The 21,864-nt window shown below is 40.2% G+C and overlaps 1 protein-coding gene across 2 annotated transcripts in view; it reads right to left on the reverse strand.

The window, feature by feature from the left end:
* LOC126374681 (synaptic vesicle membrane protein VAT-1 homolog-like) overlaps window positions 1–20,930 on the reverse strand; it is a 47,120-nt gene extending 26,190 nt beyond the window's left edge. For both annotated transcript variants that reach the window (XM_050021397.1, XM_050021396.1), the window contains exon 1: window positions 20,596–20,930. In XM_050021397.1, the coding sequence (XP_049877354.1) occupies window positions 20,596–20,846 (251 nt within the window). In that variant the 5' untranslated portion in view covers window positions 20,847–20,930. The remainder of the gene's footprint in view (window positions 1–20,595) is intronic.
* Window positions 20,931–21,864: the final 934 nt, after the last annotated feature.

The raw sequence follows: 21,864 nt of genomic DNA on the forward strand, positions 1-21,864 counted from the left end.
TGATTCATTTTACGACCGCAATAAAGATACGATTATGATTAATTAGTTTCCTAGAATTGAAATGGCATAATTCAAAGAGTTGAATCAGAATTTACTTCGTATTAATGGCGTGCCTGTAATTTCATACATTCAAAGTGACTACGCGTACGCATAGGTACCTACTTGTACATCGAACGGCATAGAATACGTACACCGCATGGTCCGGTGTACCTAAACAAGGAAATGCCATTGTGTCGAGCTACTAAAACAATTCCAAAAATATCCGTACCAGTTATACACACCTATAAACATTTTGATCGTTTGCATAGGAGCCGGGGATTCTATAAACCGCAAAGTTTTCAGGGTTCGCAGAAGACAGTGCGGTGAACCGGTGAACCCACCATAAACAATTAACGGATCGTGACTTAAACTGCGAAACGTTTCAAAAGGGTTTAACTATGATGAAACATTATTACGCGCTTAGGAGGACCGTAATTTCCACCCTAAAGTTCCAAGTGCTCGCGGAACCATAGCGGGTAGAGTTGAATAGTGCTTGACCGACTTTTCGATGTAATTTGTAGTTAACTGCTTATTTACGAGCCAATCTCGGTTCCAAACTCACTAACGGGGAATTTAGGTGTTTAAAACACTACATCACATACTCCGCACAAGTGGGATGTTTATGAAATGAGAATAGAACGAGGTACCAAGCGATATCCGAATTTCACAACTTGTGAACGGAAGGGAACAGTTAGCAAACTACTTCGGAAATTCTTCTCGTTATATACAGTCGGAAGTTTATAGAAAAAAACGTGAATCATTAAAAATATCTGGTAGATTTGTATCGTAAATTCAACGATGTAGTAAAAAAATACCACGGTATAGTGATTCACAGATACTCAATTTCATCTTTTTATTCCTTTCATCAAAGTAATTTTAAATTGTTTTAAAACATGAACAGCCTATTCGATATCAGGTTAAAATACATATTTGCCTATCGCATGCAGGCTATGGCCGGTTGTCACGAAGGGCTGTCCCCTTGTCCCCTCGTCCCGTCCCCCAGTGACAGCACAATGCCGATATTAATGCACTTAGGTCCCGTAATTCTGAATAATTACGGGACTCGGGCATGGGAGGCAGCGAGCGGCGTCGTTCGCGCCCGCATGCATTTTTATTGGATAAATTGAACAGACCACTATTATCGTTTTGTCATCGTGCTAATACTAATATACAGCACCCTTTGTGCCGCGTCGATTAATACTTCGATTAGATATTTTCCACGCTTTTATTGATTTGACTTTCGATACATCAATAAAGGAACCAGGAGAAAAAGAACAATCGAACTTTTTCAAAGCTTTTTAGGTTGCACGTGTTTTCCCTAATCTAGATACATAGTACATTTTTACCTTGACCTCCTGTTATCGGCAAAATGTGAGTGATAAAGTAAAAACTCTAGCTAACTAGCGACAAATGTGAAATATTTCTGGATAAAATAGGGTCGGTTGTGATGTGTGTTCCAATCAGAGGTCCCGGTAATAAAATGCTTGTCCCACATTATCGAGACCCATATCGGTTTGGAATGTTAAGCTGGGATTATCTCTCCGGTATCGAATTTTACGCACGCTACCTGATCGGTTATTCAACAACGAATTGAATGGCTTCCTCTACAACAATAGTTCGTAACGTCATGCAGGTAGAAGTTTTTGTTATAAAATCCCTGAAATAAAGTGAACGATATCACAATTTACATTGTAAGCCAACGTTATTAAAACCGTCGATAACCAACCGGTTTGCTCTAGATCGAATTTCAGAAAACCTGATCTTGAACCTAAAAAGTATTTTTAATCGGTTGGCTACCGAATTGCACGACGACGCGAGTTATTTTGAGCTGGAATTTGTATTTATACACGTTTCTGTTTGTAGATACTGGCAATAAAAGGGTTAAAGTTTCCACGAACCGCCAAGGGAGCACCTACGTCGACCTAGGCCATAATTTCCTGCACTAATATTTAATGAAGTCGCTAAAAACAGCGGCGGTGGTTGCTAGTCGCGCCTCGTCGCGTGTCAACTCAATAATACATACCGACGGCATATCAAGGTCTTGAGGTTGATAAACCACGTAAAACAGTCTCGAACCCACATAAAACTTGACTCACAAAGGAGTCGCTACCCTGCCCTCCTTCATTATCTTAATTACCGCTAAGATACCAGTTGGAAAATCGAATAATCGCTTTAAATAGCTTAACATAACATATAATATGGCAAGTCACGCAACTTTGGGGCTTTTGTGAGTGTTGCCGAATAATTCCTTAGAAACAGAAACTAAGAGCAGACCGACTTAGGAAAGCTCATGTTTAAATATAAAACGCCATTTGCACGAATATCCATGTAAGTACTTGGGGTAGCAACTCAGGGTTACAACTATTTATACCGAAGTCATTGTAGTTAGCACAGTTTTCTAAATGTTTCCATAACTTATAGGATTGTAATTAAAGATCATATTTTAATTATCCATACACCCGCCAGTTGACTGAGGCCTATGCCTAGCAGTGCATACAGGCTGTTTGTGATGTATGTTATATATTTTACTTAGAAGGTTTTACGAAGCGGATTTCAGTAAGTATTCAAAAGATCTGGAAATCAATGACTTACAAAAAGGAAAATTTAAATCTAAAAATCGTCATTAATACGACACATGGAACGAAAGAATTTATTATGGACAGGAGCACTCGATGGTGTAATGCTTACTTGCTCGTCCCGGGTTGACAAGAGCCTCGGGTTCAAGTCCCGTCCGTTTTTTGATTTAAATTATCTTTTTGTGAGTTTCCCTAAACACGGGTAAGTGCTATAAATAAAACAAAAATCAATGACTTAGGCATAGGCTTATCATCCTATATTGTACACAGCTATCGATCGAATATCGATGTGATAGTCGTGTTATCTCACCTGGTAAGTTTTAGGTAAACAATTTAGCACATTATCTTATAAAGAACACATAAATAAGTAACAGAGAATCAGAGTCTTCTTAACATGAGAGTGGAAGAAGCAACAGTTGTGTCAGAGTCGTAGTAAGTGGAATTCCGTGATCCCTGCCTAATAACAATGGGAAATAGGCGTGAAATAGGGAAGACATAAATACCAAAGTTTAAGGTTTACCATCTATGACATTTGCCTACATCTCTATCAGCCTCAATGAGTGAATGATGAATGTGGAGGAAGCAAGAGAAGTGTGTCAGGATCGAAGCAAATGGAATTCTATAGTCTCTGCTTACCCCGGTGGGAAATAGGCGTGAATTTATGTATGTATGTCTATCAGCCTCAACATAAAATACGGGGAAAAGTTTATATAAATAGGTACTTATGTATGTAACAACATGATTAAACACTTCGCCAACTACCTTAAAACGATTAATGTAGTCTTAAATTTGCCATTCGCACAAATTAAAATCTTTCCGGTTATTAAATCCGAATGTGTCGGGAATAATTTTGAATAAATTATTCGTGCCCTGCGATTGCATCCCCTGCTAAATATTTGTTAGGGTGGCGATAGGGAGACGAACAAACGATTTGTCTTCCTGTCAATCTATGCTATGAAATCCTTACTTTTAAAAGACTGGCTGTCCAGTATATTGTATCCGTATAAAGGTCGAAGCTACAATAGAAACTCATAGGCTCGTTTAGTACGTAGGTACGTAAAGAAAATTACGGTTTTACTGTTCCCCGTTCTTGGATACCTATCTTATTTGTTTCGCGGTTTTACGACGGTACTAAGGAAATACCTAAAGGAATATCGTGGTTCAGAGCCCTTATAACCCTTGACGTGCAGATAATTTAGCATGGACATTAAAATGAACGAACGAACACCCCTACTTCGGGGTAATTTAAAATTGCATCGGGGTTGCCGCCGGCGCCACCGCTCGTCGCGACGGCGGGTCGACTGCTACTTAGTGACTAGTGCCTAGCTAGGTACTGGTAGAAACCTAATGGGTAACCTACTGGGAACAAAGGCAAGAATGCGAGGGTAACTTATCTTCAAGTTGCACGGCGCTTTCGAGCGACAAAGGCGTTTCAAACGTCGTGTTGTGGTGGTTTAAGTAAGGAGAAGTCAACTAAATGCACTAACTACTTCTAGATATTGACTTGGTACGTTTTTCTAGAGAAAACATATAAGTATCTGAAACTGTTATACCTTGCCGATTTCAAAGTATGTGCAATAAAACAGTTCGCCTATTTAATCGCTGTCAAAGAAACCAGACAGTTACATACACAAAATTGGCCGTAACAACTACGTAATGTTCATTGTAACAGTAGTTTTCCGATTTGCAGCGAATTTCGTGCCTCGTTCACTACTGTCAGGGAACTTGCTCAACTCCGGAGTCACGTCCCAGTGCGCTTCGGCGAAACCCTCGATGCACTTGACTCGCCAGTAAACCTGAACTTTATAAGTACTTTCGTTTTCTGCGGCAGGTCGCAGCGCGCTAGACAGTGTTCCCGGCATCGATCGATAGATATGTCAATGTACCTTGTACCTACGCGGCGACCTAGGGGACGAGGTAGTCTGTCTGGCTGATGAGTCACCATATCCTGAACACCTACCGGCCGTAATTCATAAAGCAGACTACAAAGAAAGATGAAATTCGGAGACGTGCTTAACAGCTTCAGACTACGAGTATCAGCGGAGTAAACTCATTCATTCTGCTCGTAATTTCGCGCACGTGCTGTGGATCACTTGCATATTTCCACCAAATATCTTGCGCCAGGAAATGTATTTTTTCAAGAGAAAGTAATCTGTGTCGTCATGAAGCAGAATCCGGTAAATCGACTTTACATAACGGGAAATAGCGCGATGATGACGCACTTTCGTTTTCAATGTGCACCCGCCAGCGTAATAAGCCGTTGAACTTTGAGACATCTCGAAACGGTCTTGGACAAGTAAAAACGGCAAATTGGTTTAGAGACAAATTAGTCACATGCGCAAAGGGCCATTCATACGTCTACGAAACACATGTTTCCGTAATTCCAGAAATTCCAGTTTTTTGAAGAGTCAGCTAACACTTCAAAAGCTACGCAACAAAACTCCTCTCGAATTTCAATACATAGGGTAGAAAGTAAATATCATGTGTATATTAGATGAATGATAGGAGATAGTGGTATTTTCCTCCCTCGGTGCCGTCGGCGAGTTTATCTATTTGAAGGCGTCATGCGGTACGTGAGGCGCACACAAGCGGCTCCTAACTTACTCTCTTCCGCTCGTATCGTATTCGCATGTCGTCATCATAGCAATGCCATTTACAAATGATATCCAAGATATTTAAAACGTTCGATACCCGAGTGAGTGTCTAGGGACACTCCGGATTTATACTACTCTGGAGTCGATGTGAGAATTGTAGTATTTTATCTGTATTGTTACTAGTGAAAAGGACTGAACAATTCTCGGTTATTACAGATAGAATAATAGAATAAATGTTTATTTAACAAGAATATTATTATTATTATTATTGATTATTATTGATTGATTGATTGAATATATACTAAGTAAAAACAAAGCAATAAAGATAGGTGTTGAATCCTAGCGATTTTGACGCAGATATAATGTACCTACGTAAAAAGATATGATTGCCTAAAATAAATAAATAAAAACTAACCTAACTCAATTTTAATTGACACTAAGTGGGTTTGACAGAAGGCAACAAAATAGATATATCTAATTTTCCTTATTATACCATCGCCTTGAGTATATTTCCCACATTTTTATACGAAATTAAATAAGAGATTACTCGAAGCCGAAACAATTTTTCATCTTTCCCTAGCAACTGAATCCCTGAGGCCCGTGAAATTCACATAATCAGCACTAATTGGGACCAATTAGACGTCTCCGGTAATGAATGCGGTACAAAATGTTCGTGAGGAAGGAAACCGTACGTACAACTTCTATTACTGGTACAATAAGACCCTTAATTAATCGAGAAATTGTTTAAAATACCACGAGAAAATATAATATTGCGACAAAAAGAATCAATGGTCGGAAAAGGAAGTCGAACAAATGCTTAGAATATTTGATGTTAAAAAAAGAAACTCGGAAACATTCTTAGGAAATCATTGGCCAAGATTAGAAATCCCATTTTAAATCCAAAAATACATTATTCACACAAATAGGTACAAAGAAAATATCGATTCCCGAACAGAAATAAGTAAGGTACAAAATGATGCTTAGCCTTCCAAGTGTATCGATTCCAGCTAATAAACGCGTGTTCCTCAGTTTAACTTCAACAAGCCTGTTGTGTTAGTATTAATTACAATACAAATGTTGTATGATTGGTGTATGAGTCACAGAGGGTGTGAATATAAATAGCCATAGTGGAAACTGCTTCACGTGTTACTGTTAGCAGTTAGCCAGCTGCCGGTACGTTCGTACTCTGTGGAATTTCCTTGTTCGAGTACTTTCTGATTCATTGGTATTCCGCCACGTTCCTCTACGATCAGACGAGAAGAAAAATTTAAAAGTAACTAAAGAAATCTCAGACGCAGAAGCTATCACTATACAAGTTCTAAACCTCAATTGGAATTAAAAGTGGAGGTAGTAAAGTTTGGGTTTCTTTTTACGATCTAATGTTGTCTGGAGTAGATTGAGTTGCGATGGATTATAAGGATTCGTTGCCTTTATTACCTACTATTATAAGTATTATAACATAGACAGTCGAATCGTGTGTATACTTATAACCTTAAGCCCCTCCCTATTGGACAGCAAAGCCTCAAAAAACCTACAGCTACTTTCTGTATTAGAACATTATGCGGTTTTCCTTATATGTATTTTTTTTTCGTCCCCTAACATGTCCTCGATGACAAGCAACTTGGGCGTTATAGCATTCCCTTAAAGAAACTTTTCTGTTCTTTGGTTTTCTCGTATCCTTGACTATAAAACAGCCCGGAAACTCTATGCAAAAATCTCGTCCTTACTGTGTGCCTTTCGTGCGTGCGAGCGAGTCAGAAAGTCCTCACGCCCATATTTCTTAACGGCTTACGGCTTAAAAAGACTAAAGTCCCTATGTGTAGGTAAATCTATCTCGCTCTAACTTCTTACTGGTGCAGGACGAAGTGTCTCTTCTACACATGTGGTACTAACCTACTATTGTTTATTCTATGACTATGGATAGAACAAAATACCATAAGCCTTTTTGCCCATCTAACAAATAGGTACTACCATGCCCTTGGAAACTAATTTATCTAAGTGGAAGAACAACAAAGAGAGAGCGAATCCATTACTAGATAAGACAGAATGCTGCGCAAAAGCGAAATAACATCGAGAAAGGAAAGCTATATATAAAATGTATTTGGAAAACAAGATAAGTATTTAAATTACTATACTATTTTATTATTTTAGCGATATTTGTATTCACTTGTATTTGAATACTCTCATTTCCGCTTTTCACAATGCCGCTGACCTAACCTGAAGATATGTCAAGTCCTGTTTTTTACAGAAGCGACTGCATGTCTGACCTTCAAGGGAAAACCAGCCCAATATAGGTAACATACCACCGAAACGCATTTCTCAGGAACGTGGGTTTCCTCATGATGTTTTCATTCGCCGCCAAAAATCATTGGTTTAGGCTCGTGCTGGGATTCTTACCCGCGACCTCGTAAGCTAAACATAGACTTTAGTGGTAGTATTTTTATAGTAGGTACCTGTACCAATCGTATAAGGCCCAAAAGACAAATACTATAAAACCTATACTATGATATGTATAGAACGGCAACTCTTCACCAGCGGCTGAGCTAGGTTTAGAACCCCCCTCGGTCATACTTTAGTCTTGAATCTTACGGGCGTCAAACACACACACAGATGCCCGTATACGATAACGTCAATGTTTAGTGTCTGTGTAAAACGAGGTTTTTGTATGAAGTGTCCAGGGTGTTCCATTGTCTAACATAGTATGATGTAGGTAGCTAACTACTGTAGGTATAACAGACGCGGCGTGACGCGCTCGTAAACTGTCACTGAAGTGCACCTACAGTTAATATCACCATTACCTGATTACAGGGTTGTCACTTTAGCCGGAAAATTACCGAGAGCCCTCAGCGCTCGCCCTTTGTCCGGTTTAGTATGCAGCAAATCAATAAGTCATGTCGAAAAAATAGTATTTTGGAATACCTAAATTAAAGCATAATTAACACATTACATCTTCACTCAAACATTCTTAACACACACATTCTTCTAACGTGTGGTTGTGGGGTGGATTACCAACCTCAGCAACCGTGGTGTCAGGGTTATTATTGAGCCGCCAAAGGCCCCTGACATGGCTCATGTAACGATTACTCACTTACATCAGTAAATAGTAACCGGGACCAACGGCTTCACGTGCCTTCCGAATCACGGATCATCTTACTTTCGGACAATCAGGTGATCAGCCTGTAATGTCCTAACCAAAGTAGGGATAACAAAGTGATTTTTGTGATATTTCCCCACCGGGATTCGAACCCGGGACCTCCGTAAAAAACCTTTATCTTATCGCATAGATAAGAAAGTGTCGAAGGATTCGCGCGTGTTCTCCCGTACCTATCAATTACAATTACGGCGGGAGTCTACTGTTACATTGCAATTACAGATTCGTATAAACACGGTAAACCCCACATTTTGCTATTTCAGTGTACAGATTTATCGCATATTACGTGCTATAGTGTCCGTGGCGGGCGGAAGTTACGCCGTCGTAGTCCAACACCAACCATTGTTCACGTCGGATGAATCAATTTGAATTAATTCCATAAATGGCTGGAAATATGACGAGAATTCTGAACTATTTGAATCACTGACACTTTATGCGTAATCCCGCGTGATAACTATTTATATTAAGGTAAAGTAGTGACTAGTCCTGTGATTTGCCGGCTCACTTCTCGACTTGTACCGGACTTGCACCAATGAGTTTTTAATGCTTTTCACTAACAGTTGGCTCGACCATTATAGACGGCGATACGGCTCTACACCTATTACGTTATTAAGAAAAAATTCAAGACCTTTTTGTTAAACAAACTGTAACCTCACAACATTTACCTTTTTATAAATATTATAATAGATTAGATATAGAAGTATGGATGAGCTGCTTAATTTGTATTGGGTGTTTAAGCTCGCCAACAAACTGTTTTGCAGTTTGGCGAAACATATTTTTGTAAAACTGCAGTGTAGGTATATTTTTGAATAAAAATGTTGGTCTAATAGAAAGCTCGGTGAGGTGTGGGTACTTGGTACATCTTGTCATGGATGTACAGTCATGAGCAATATAATGTACCCACTTTAGGACTCTGTCGCACTAACATATTTGACATTTAGTGAGACTTACAGTCCAATTTGTCAAAAAAGTTAATGTGACATGGTACCAAAGTGTATACATATTAATGCTCGTGACCGTACCCGCGTAATGAGAAAGCTGTACAACGCCATCTAATTTGATTTTGGAGAACGTAGCCTGGAAGGGCCCTCATTAACATTAGACAGTTCTTTAGGTAGTTTCAATTGTTTTCCGATTAGAATTCGGACTGTAATCGGACTAAGTAGTCCAAATTCTAACCTAGTATGGAATGTGATCCATATAAGTTGATTTTCACATTAGGTTTGATCATGCCAATGAACAAAAGACTAATTCCCAATACAAATAGGTAAATCTACAACATAACATAACATAAACAGCCTATATAGATCCCACTGCTGGGCACAGGCCTCCCCTCAATCAACCGGAGGGGGTATGGAGCATACTCCACCACGCTGCGGGTTGGTGGAGGTGTTTTACGGCTAATAGCCGGGACCAACGGCCAATAGGTAAATCTATTACTTATTATTTATTTTCCTTCACAATTGTCACTGGCAGTTATGGATTACATGATTCATTCAAGGAATAATGCATTCTATTCCTTCTAGTTAGGTATTGAAACATGCCAAACGTCGCGTGAGTAAAAACTGTGCTAATAAGCCATAGCGTGTGTGGACCCGACCTAGTATTTAAACCATGTACCGCTTAAATACTAACCATTAAACATATACCCACACAATAAACACGAAATGTACCTTCATTTTATATAACAAAATAGAAACACCACACGTCTTCCTCTTTCTCGGACAAGTCTTTCCGTAACGGTTATTCGGTTACCGATTTAAACTTATCGGAAATTTTACCAATCTGATTATACTTATTTTGTTAGGGTGGCCAGGCAACAGTGTAAAAATATGTATGGAAAATTTTACCAATACATTTTAATGGACTGAGTTGAGCGAGGGGAGCGCGCCCGAATTGAGGAGTGGAAGGACACGCGCCGCATTCAGATTTTAGCGGTTTTAACTCCTGACCAGTGGAAGTGACAATGCAGGTGCTTTCTAAAGCCGGTTAATATCCGGCTAGCGGTCCTACCGGAATGAATAGCGACACGCGTGGCGACGTTATCGGCTTCCGATCTCGTGATGACCACATACCAGTCACTGGGTAACTGTTATAAACGTCACATTATTATACTTAATAAGTTATTTCAGGAAACCGTTAATATTTCGGCTTTAGGGTCTGTTTGGAAGTATATTCACGAAGTTAAATTGTTTAATTTGTCACGTGAAAACACACATCATCATCATTGAGAGAATCTGTTACTACGTACGTAGACTTAGATCTCACTTCTCTAATTTAAATCGTAACCACAGACCACTTTAAGCTAATAAAATATGTAGGAATTCCTTTGTAAGATTAAAAAAGAAAACAAAGTGGGCGGAGGATGAAAAAATCCAGCATTTACCTACCCATAAAACAGGAAAAGTTTGATTAGTTTTGTTTAAGATGAACCTAATAAACACAAATTACTTGCCAAAGTTTAATAAGATATCCATTACATACTTCTTTATGAAGAATTGCTTTAATTAAAGTGTGTATAGACATTTTCATCGCTCAGGAAAAATAGACCGAACAGTTACCGTCTACAGCTTTGTTGAAAAATTAATTAAGTGCAAAAATAACTCTTGAATGAATCTAATTAGTGTCGACATTTGGTATGGTATGTACCAACTGTGCAGTCATGTTGCGGGCATTCGACGTCATCAGTTTTAATTGTCCACTCAGGAAACTTGCATTCCACAGATGGCTGAACGGTTTGCTTTGGGGTGACTAAATGCCATCAATGAATGAATCCAACTGACCCTCACACGTATGCTCACCAAATATAGCCACAAACAATGCTTCACTGTCTGTAAGTTTAACAGCAGGGATATAAAACAGACAAGAATGCGATTGATAAACCAAGCAATTATCGCTCCCAGCAGTCAAAGGCCACACAATAACTCGTAATAGCCCTTGATTCCAAGCTTCACTTCAACCTCAACTTTATCTCTATACTTACATAAAAGCTTTTGCGAGCGTTTCGACGTTTCGATCAAGATTTCATATGTGTAGAATTCACCTGTTTTTATTTTATAAGCTTAGAACAATTCCTAGTATACATTGTTTTAAGTTTACGCGGTTATTATCATAATTAAAGCACATAATAACGGGTTCTTACCGCGTTTAAATGGGGATATGAGACTCCCCATATTTCGACACTGTTGCAAGTGCCATGATCACGGGATGACTGATGAGATTGGAGTGGAGTAGGTAGATCCATAATCGTGATCATGGCACTTGCAACAGTGTCGAAATATCGAGAGTCTCATATCCCCATTTAAACGCGGTAAGAACCCGTTATTATGTGCTTTAATTCCTAGTATTATATTAAAACTTAAATGGTCTTATTGGGCGCTCCATCTATATCTTTACATTTAATATAAAGAATTTCATGCGTATGTGTTGTTTCCGAAAAATAACAGTCGAAAACTATAGCTGCAAGAAAAGGAACGCGTAGATCAAATAAGTCGCAACATTCACTATAAGTAAGGCTTATTAAACAGCACATGAACATATTATAGTTACGTGCTCGGAAGCAAAAGATAATGTGGATTTTCTTTACCGGATGAATGTAATCCCTCTGAAGAAAAACTAAAGAATTTTCAATATTCTAATATTGCAAAACAAGATTATATTTGCGTCGACATCTGATCGTGAGTCTGAAAAATCTTTTACTCGTATACATTTTAGAAAACTTTCTCTACTTCTACTTTTATCTGTTGTCTGATAAAGGTAACAAATAGAAGATAAGATTCTATTTAAACAATACCAAGAAATAATAAGGATAAAAGAGACGTGAGCAACATAATGTTATCCTTTTACTTATTTGTTCAGCCAGATATCAATATCGACAGCAAATATTGCAGAGTTATCGGAAATAGTTGGGATTCTTTACATATTATTTACATAGACTCTTGCTATCACAATAAACATCGCCTACTAGCAGGTTACTATAAGATACTTTGGAAATATTGGGCCAAACAACACGAATTTAATGGGTAAGACCGCTAACATGATATCAAAGAGCATCCCAAACGACCCTTTTCCGAAACCCTCCGTAAAGAGAAAGGGAAATGATATTGTTTTTACAAATTCATGTTATCACGTTAACAACGCTATAATAGCCGAATCCGGAATCAATGAAACCGGGCCCTCATACCAACATATGCGGGTATAAAAAAAGGAACAGAAATGCCTGGCGTTGGTAATAAACGAATATGAGACATCGGTCTCAAACGATAGCGGAAAAAAAGGTGCCAGGAATTGGGACTAGGGTCACCATCTGTGCCCGCTTGTCGGTTATATTTGCGAAGTAAATATAAACTCTAAGGGCTGTAATTTAGATAACAGCATCTCCTGCACGTGCCCCTTAATTTCCGGTCTTTTTTGTCGACAACAAAATATACACCAAGTTGAAATTTCGCCAATTTTTGACATTATCCACACATTTAGAAATAACAAAAAGCTTTCAAAGTTTTAAGGATCTAATAGCGATACACTTTTGACACCTTCACACAATCAACGTTAGTCATAAAATCAGCGTTCTTGCGGGTTGATTTGATCTCGATTCATTGGAAAAAATATTTTTATTTTCAGTATTGGATATTCCCTCCTCCCTCCGCACTCCCCAGCAACCACTAGCAGTGCAGCGGAATATGGTCTTACATTCTTCTTTGACGAGAGAACGACGGACTCTGCATACCTACAAAGAATTTACTGAAATATAAATTCGGTAGGTTTATTATTCCTCTTTACTTTCCTACATAACAATGTTCCCGAAAATTCTAAGAATACGGTTGGAGCAGTGACGTAGAAACTCAAAACGTATTAGGGCGCGTACCGCAAGGGTGCCCTCACTTCTACCTAACTAAATATAGAACCACTACCTACCGGAATTTATACTCCAAACACGTTCGCGTATAGTTCGTCCGCATACGTAGGCCTTGTTCCATCGTGACTAGGTTGAAAATATCAACAGCGAACTCCTGACTTGGAGCTGTCTTGGTGGATTAGGGTCTACAATGCGTATTAATTTTTGGGACACCTTTATGAAAGGAGATTCAAAGCGTTTGTTGGTCAGGTGTACGAATACGCTTTGATTAAAAAAGGCTACGTTTTATTTATTGAAAATTGTTAGGTTGTTTCGGTCCGGAAATTTGATATTAGCTAAAAAGATCGAATCCATTGAACAAAATGTTTCCAAATTAATTCGATTTGTTTTGTTACTTTTTTCTCTTACATTCCAAGTGACGAATATTTTGAGACGTTAATCCTATTTATGATGAAGTATATTTTATAAACAAAAAAAAATAACCGCGCGCTTTTACAAAGTAAATAATATGACATCCAAGTTTTCAATGAAACCACCTTTTTTACTTTAATAGAAAAGGTAATGGACCGTGGAAGTCCCGCTTAGTGTCCGATCTGCGATGATAAATGACTTCACACTTCACTAGCCCCCAGACTCTTATAACAAATATCTGTTAACCTTAATAGGTACGCAGTTTTAAAGCAAAAAACACGATAAAATACCTATGTGATCTGATTATGTCTATAAAATTGTCCTTTTATATTTTATTGTATTGATATCTGACTAACTTTTATTAACTTTTGATAGTGTTTGATTTTGCATAAATAACCGTACTTTCAGAAAAAAAATAATACGCTTTTTTTACATTTTCACCTTACTAATGTTATGCACCGAAAAGGCATTAAATAACAGTAGGTGTTTATCTTTATCACAATTCACAGCCCTAATATCACAATTAAAAATACGTAAATGTACCGTAACACTGCAAGATGATACGAGTACCTATATAAACACTTCCACACATTGACACAAAGGAATTATAACGATGATATTCGCAATTTAAATGCAAAGTGGGGAGGCCACGTGTTTGCGATTCAAAGGACATTCCTGTTCACGCGTGAGCGTGACCCTTCGAAAATATTCACGAGTGCAATGCTGTAAAATTGTACAACACGCAGCAATAACATTTTTATTGACAAATTTCTGGAACACTCCAGCAAAAATTCATGAATTATCACAGGAAGACAGGAAGGCTCTTGTATTTTTTTTTAGATTTCTCTGTTTTTTTCATTTTACAGGTTCTATGTGCATTTCAATCTTTTTCATCATCATCAGCCCATTAACGTCCCCACTGCTGGGGCACGGGCCTTCCCTATGGATGGATAGGGAGATCAGGTTTTAAACCATCACGCGGGCCCAGTGCGGATTGATGGTTATTAACGACGGCTAATGCAGTGAATCTTTTTATTCAATATCTACTTACAAATTGTAAAAAATCCAATATTTAATTTCATAAAAGAGACCCAAGTATCCCCAAGAAAATTATGAAGAAAAATTGTGTGCGTAATCTAAGAATTCTATCGTATACACGGTCAACACACATTCAACAGGTCCATTAGTTCACGCACTCTTAGAAGTAATATCACGCAGAGCGTAACCCCTAAATCACCGGATTTATCACAATGAAAGCGAAAACGGAAAGATTACTGTCGGATATGAAAATTAACATACGAACGTAGAAAAAATATACCCCAAGAATTCCGCTAGTGAAAAAAATACAAACACATGCTTTTATTCATTTATCGGAGAGCATGGTTAATGGGCGCTATAAAAAACAAGCATTGGCGTCGAAAGACGTAGGGCCTGCGGAGATTGGTCGGGCGGCGGCGGCGGGTAGGGAACGCGCCGTATTGATCCGGCGGCGTGCCCCCTCCCGCGCGCCCGCAGACATTACAGCAGCACTCGCTACCCTCACCCCCGGCGACGCACACCGCCTGCCGACACCCGCGCACAACGCAACCACACCCCTTTTTCATGCGAGGATCGAGTCACGGGATTTTCCAATTCAATTTACTCGCCAATCGAAAAACTAAGCAATCGCCGATGAGAATGTAATGTAATATCGACACGAAACACGAACGCAAATATGGTAAAAGCAACACACGTTATTGGACATAACGCCCCGTAACGCGTTTTGAAAGCAATATAAATTTAGAGATAGCACTAACAGATTCAGAAGACGCGATATAAATCCTTTGAGAAATGGAAGCTGGATTATACGTAAGTTCGTGGCTTGTCGTGGCGAGTTTTATTTGTCAAAAAGATCAAAAGAATGCGACATGTTTACTTCCATATAGAGTGGCGAGTTGATTCGATTATGGGCACAATAAGCGAAGGAGCATTTTGGTAAGTTCAATGACTCCGCGAACAATGTGCCGGCGGCGGCGAGCGGCGGGACTCGCGGCCCGCCTGCCGCATCTGCTGTCTACTGCGATGAAGGATTTTACGAGTGCACCCACAGCACATGTCTCAGCTTCCGACAGACACGTCTATAGTTTCCGAGAATCGTGTGGTCACTTCACAACGTAAGTACATATAAACAACTCTTTTAAAACTCAAGCAATTTAGCTATGTTTGGAATTTGCGAAACTTAGTTTGATAAAAAAATAAAACAAATAAATAAAGACGAATATTAAGTATGAACGAAATTGGTTGCCAAGAAACTAATTATTTCATAGTATTTAGATTCTGAAGAAGTCAATTTATATTACTCGTTCCATTCACGAGAGCTGCGAGTAAAGGACGCAGACATCAAATATTTGTATTGGATTAATACATTTCAACGCTTGACGGTGTGAGATAGGCTAATAGTAGCATTTATCACTTTCTCCAGTTTCGCTTTATCTGTGCTTTCAACCCTCCTTTATGAAGCTGGCAATTAATTTCCAAGATAAAACTAATTAACGAACCCAGTGGGAATTCAATTACATTTTACAGTATGTCTATATAACTGAGGGAAACCAAACTGGAGCGAGTCATAATTTTATCAAACTCGTGTTTAATTAAGGTCAATATAATAATATTTTCAATAACGATAACCCTGCTAAATTGCAGGAGACCCATTTGCAGTGGGATGCATAAAACTGCGCGGAAACGATTACACTGAACGTTCTGTTAGGTGAGTCAGTCGCGATAGCCCAACTTGGCTGACTCATGTGCGTAACTTGGTCGGAGGCAACACGTTAACAAGAATATGCCGTGACGCATCATCTACAAGTCCATACTAATTGTTCGTTCGATTGTTCTGCAAATTAAACGATGTCGAGCAAACAACTGTTGGCAGCCATAAACAAGAATGTTTTCAAGCTACGGCTGCGTCCACAAACGCACGCGCACAGCCTGCGTCGCTCATCACGAATGATTGATGGATGGACTGCATCCCACAGGTCATGCTAACGATAATAATACGTTATTATAAAAACACGATAGCCCGACTGTAACAGCGGAACCTGTCAATCTCGAGAATCCTCGAAATAAAAAGTATGACTACGACCAGCGAGTGTGTGAAGTTACTTTTACAATTGGGACACAGTACCCATATAACTCAAGCGTTACTAATATCACTAATCTATCGCCGCTTTGTAGTCACAATCATTGATAGGGGTCCAATAAACTGATGCAGTAAATATATGGGCCACTACTAAAAGGGAATGTTCTTATATTAAAAAGAATTGACCTTCTAAATCATGTATTATGACTTCATTTACGAAATCAGTGTAGGTCAATTTATATTTATGGACAAACACAATCTAAATCACAGTATGGTTAATTTTAGATCGGGAATTACATGATTGTAATAAATAATAAGGTAAAAACAATTACCTTATCAGTTTGTTTTTCCCGACGTTACATAGTAAACAGATTATTTGTTCGGTAATAAAATAACAATAACCCCTTTCTTATTAATAGATTGAAGATTGTAAAGAAGAGTAAAGCCAGTTCTGCAAAGTGCAAAATGAAGTGCAAGCGAGTCCTCCCACTCGTTTCTGCAGTCAGGTAGGCCCAGTAAGTTATTCGATTCGAGTTAGTTCAAGAACATAACTTTCTAGTGACTCATAGGAAGAGAGCTATCTCGCGCAGACGTTCTCAATAAGGAAGAGGGTAATAAACAAATTCATCTCTCCCATCTTATGTGGCTTCGAAGTCCATTAAAATGCACAATACTGCACTTTATACTATAGAGAACTCGGCTCAAGTACAGAGGGGCTTATGCTATATTTAGGTCTTAAATTGATACGCCAACAAAGGAGAGGATGTACGCAATTAACACACACTTTCACTACTACTACAATTTGTGATATGCGCGGAAGATTACTAATCTTAAGTGAAGCGTTAAAAATAAAGAATCCAGATACTAAAGTTACAGTCCCATGACCCCAAAACGCGATGTAGGCCAGATGCCCAAGACAGAAAAAAAGAGCAGCCATCACATTTCCCATCTCTCACTCAACTCTACATATAATTAAGCACTCTCAGAATAAAAAAGAAAGCCACTCACAAGAGGCGTGAGTACCCCGATTGTTCTCGGAAGACGTCTCTTACTGACACTGACTTGACCTAATTGAAAATAATGGTGCGTTATTCATTGGCCCAATCCCTCGAAGACTTACAAGAACATATTAGCTGAAGCAGGGCACGCAAGCATGTCTGGCCACAGGGCTCCGCATCGCCTCATAATAAGATGGATTTCATTTTATAACTGTTACATATCATTAGTTTAATAGGGCTATTAAACAAGGAACTCTTGTGCTCTGTAAACTGACAAGAATGGGCGATTGTTTAGGAGATATTTCTTTGTGTTTACTTTATTTCTATTTAAAGTTCGGTTGTACGCAAGAGCGGCTCGTACGCTTTTACGCAATCTGTTTTAAAAATAATTTACTTAAGGATAACAATTATTAGCATTCCGATTCTGTGTTTAGGGCGTACATACTAATTTCCGGAATAACAAACTTATAATTTATTTTAGGATAACAATCACGTATTTGGCATTCCGATTTCGTGTTATGGGTGTACTTATTTAATGAGTACTTATAAACTATAAATGCGCATTTTCCAAAAGTTTTTATATTGTTTTGACGGGTCGGTTATAGGACTAGTTTTCGGTTTGGCGAGTCATGGTCACAGTGGCGGCGTGACTGGCGCGAGACAGGTATTATTTCAAACATTCGACGGTTACCTTACATAATGACTATTTAATTGTGGGTCAACACCCTGGGGAACATCTAGTTTAGTTATTTGGTTCACGTTATACGAGCAATATCCTTGAACCCGAGTCGAGAAGCAGCTCTCACATAAGAGTTCGTTATGAGTTATGAACATTCTTGTTATTATTTTACTGTCAATGCACTAATATATGCTATATTTAACAGCTAGGTTATGATGCCAGCTTCCTGCTTCTTCAGAAAAAAAGTACCTAATTAAGGAAGTAATATTTTATGCTATAACTTACAAGTAATTTACAGGATGTATTTACGCGTGGAATATGCAATGTCCTGAAAAATGTCTCTGTGTATCTAACCTAATTTTGGTCGCTCAAAGAACTTAATAAGAAGGTTTGTAGCGAAAGTGACATCTCGTTAAATTGGGAAATGAACTTCCGAAGCCGAGACTTGTTTTCAACGACTTCAGTTGCGTGACCCGACTGCTAAACGAATATTTACAGACCTATTTGTATTTCTTTACTAATAATTTAGACTATTTTTTATCCTGTTGTATATTTTTATCCAGTTTATGGAATTTTCGAGAAAATATTTGAATTTTAATCTCTCAAAGATAGGTTTAGAACGACTATTTCTGCAAAATCTGCTTCAAAGACTAGAATATTCTATGCCTCTAGATAATAATAAGGTGGATATAACAGTTCAAAGGCGCACGTAGGTGTCGTATCCCAGCAACATTTTATAAAAGCTGTACAAAAGACGCCTCTCTTTCTTGGCTCAAGAAATCCGATATAAACCTAGACACGAGGACCCAGAGAGGATACAATCGATCGATACGCGCCTCCATCGCCTCCATGGCATTATGTTCAAGTTCCAGGCAATGTGGCCGTGTGGGCGGAACTCACACGTTTTTGCGGTGCAAGACTAGACTCGTACTTGTAACTGGTACCGGTCGGGACGCGACCACTCGGTTCATATTTTCGCGGCAGCTGGTCGGGTATGTCGCGGTCATTTACATAGTAAGTCGGCGATAAGCGCGCTATATTTAGCCTTTAGCACAGGCGGGATGCGGCCTGCTTGCACCTCGCGATGCACCTACGCTCCCCCCGGCCGTCCCTCCGCTCCTACACCACTCCCACGTTATAATCCGTCTAACGATTCACTCCGCCGCTACAATAGACATCAACGAGCAATTAGACACCTCAGTAACCACCGTATCAAATTCGAGCAATAAAAAATAGCAAGTCGTTGCCGACGTTATCGTAACCGTAACATGGTAATAATATAAATCAATCAGTTAAGTGGTCGTTCAGTTAAGCCACTAACAAACGGCAGTTAAACTTAAGGAGAAAAGTGGCAGATAACCGATGTGTCGTCGCGAGTGTGTTGACGACTCGCCCGCCGCATTATCTCAAGCAGTGGAGCGATAAAAACGAACAAAGAACAATGTCAGTCGGTTTAACTCCCTTTCGCATGAACTCGCCGCAGTGGCTTCCAATGACAAAATAACATTAATTTTTATACGTACGAACCGTCCGTGCTGCGCGGGCGTCCACGCACGCTCCGCTGCGCACACGCATGCGTGAATGCAATTCGAACACCGATCGAAAACGAATTTCCATATTCTACTGAATGAATAATCATCTGGCGAAATCGAAGTAAAGAACGCGACACTGTAAACATTGGTACCTAGTATAAAAAGTAGAAAACATGGACATGATGAAGCATCTCCGGCGCCGGGGCTCGTCGGAGTGTAAATCCGCCGTGGGGTGCGTCACCGGCGGACGGTGCGCGGCGGATGAGTGTGCGTACAGAATTTTGAATCGGGTGCATCGCATCTCTGCGGGCGCCGAGCAGCCGCGGCAGATGGTAATGAGCCGGTGAAATGTCCTGCACCACCGGGAAGTGGGTACCTACCTACATCGTGCTCCTCCGACAAACGCAACGACTGATGACGAACCACACCGCCCATATTAACACACAGTGCCCAATTAACAAGGCCCACCTCCATACATAACTCTAAAATGTAAAAGAAAAAAATAATCCAATTACCGCGCGAATAAAATTAACGAACACTCGCGCAACTCCGACGAGCCGGATCAAAATATTCGAATACAACCCTCGGAATCGGCGAACTTAAAGTTACATACAACCTAGTGGGTAGAAAGTAACGACTCACCAGGCTTTGACGCGAATGAGGACCTCGCCTTCGCCGATTGTGGGCTCCGGCTTCTTCAGGATTTTGACAGTCTTGAGGCCGCCGAAGCCGGTGAGGACGACGGCGCGCATCTCCTTCGGCGGCGGTGTCTCCTTCTCCTTTTCCTCAGTGGGCTTCTCGGGGGTCTCCTCGGGCGGGGTCTCAGTGGTGCCGTTCTCGGTCGGGGTCTTCTCGGGCGCGGCGGCCGCGGGGGTGTCGTTGCTCTCCGTCATGTTGCGTGTAGGTCGGTGCGGTGCGGGCGACGGACGCGCTGAGAATGGGCGTGCGAGAGAGCCGGCCGGCGAGACGACGCGTCGCGGGACGAATGACGAGGGAAGGGAGCGGCGCGCGCATGCCGGGCTGAGGGTGCGCGGCGCGAGGGGCGCGGGGGGCGGCGGCGCACGAACAGGTGGCCGCCGCGCCGGCCGGTTTGCTCGCCTGCCTCGCCTCGCACCCCGCCTGATTACTACACAGGACCTGGATTAACTTTATTACCGGACCGATATAAAAAGCAGTTTTCTATACTCGCTATACCCACTCGAGACTCGGTGTAGTCTCGAGTTGCCTCCCGAAATTGTATTCGCTCCGAACGTGACTTGGCAACTGGATCGATACGATGCCTAAACCTGTAGCTTTTGCAAACATCGCTTCGGTGATTCGTGTTATTATTTCGCTGTAAAGCGGTTATGCCGACATTTACTCCTGCGAGCCAGATGTATTTATTTACGTTATAAACTGTATAAGTCCTTGCTTGTAATAAGTAGGTTCCTACTGTTCACAATAAGTACCTATGCAGCAGCATATGCAACAACACACATTCAAATTAACTCTCAAAGTTTACAGAGGCGGATTCTGTAAAAACCTTATAGGTACCTAGGTCTGGTAGCCTTGCAGCGTCTTGTGCGTTGTTCTAACGGAAATTAATTGAATTAACAGATCTTTCTGACATTCAAAAGTTAGGATCTCAAGCTGTAAAGGCTTCGGCTGACCAAAAGCAAGTCAAACGCAGAACAAATCAAAAGGAGGCAGTTACAGCCGCGTTCAGTTCTCATAAGTTCTTTAACGACCTCCGTGGTCCAGTGGTTGAGCGTTGGGCTCACGATGCGGAGGTCCCAAGTTCGAATCCCGGTGGGGACATATCACAAAAATCACTTTGTCATCCCTAGTTTGGTTAGGACATTACAGGCTGATCATCTGATTGTCCAAAAAGTAAGATGATCCGTGCTTCGGAGCACCTGCACTGCACCTGCT

The sequence above is a fragment of the Pectinophora gossypiella genome, chromosome 17 (assembly GCF_024362695.1).
Source record: "Pectinophora gossypiella chromosome 17, ilPecGoss1.1, whole genome shotgun sequence".
Taxonomy (NCBI): Eukaryota; Metazoa; Arthropoda; class Insecta; order Lepidoptera; family Gelechiidae; genus Pectinophora; species Pectinophora gossypiella.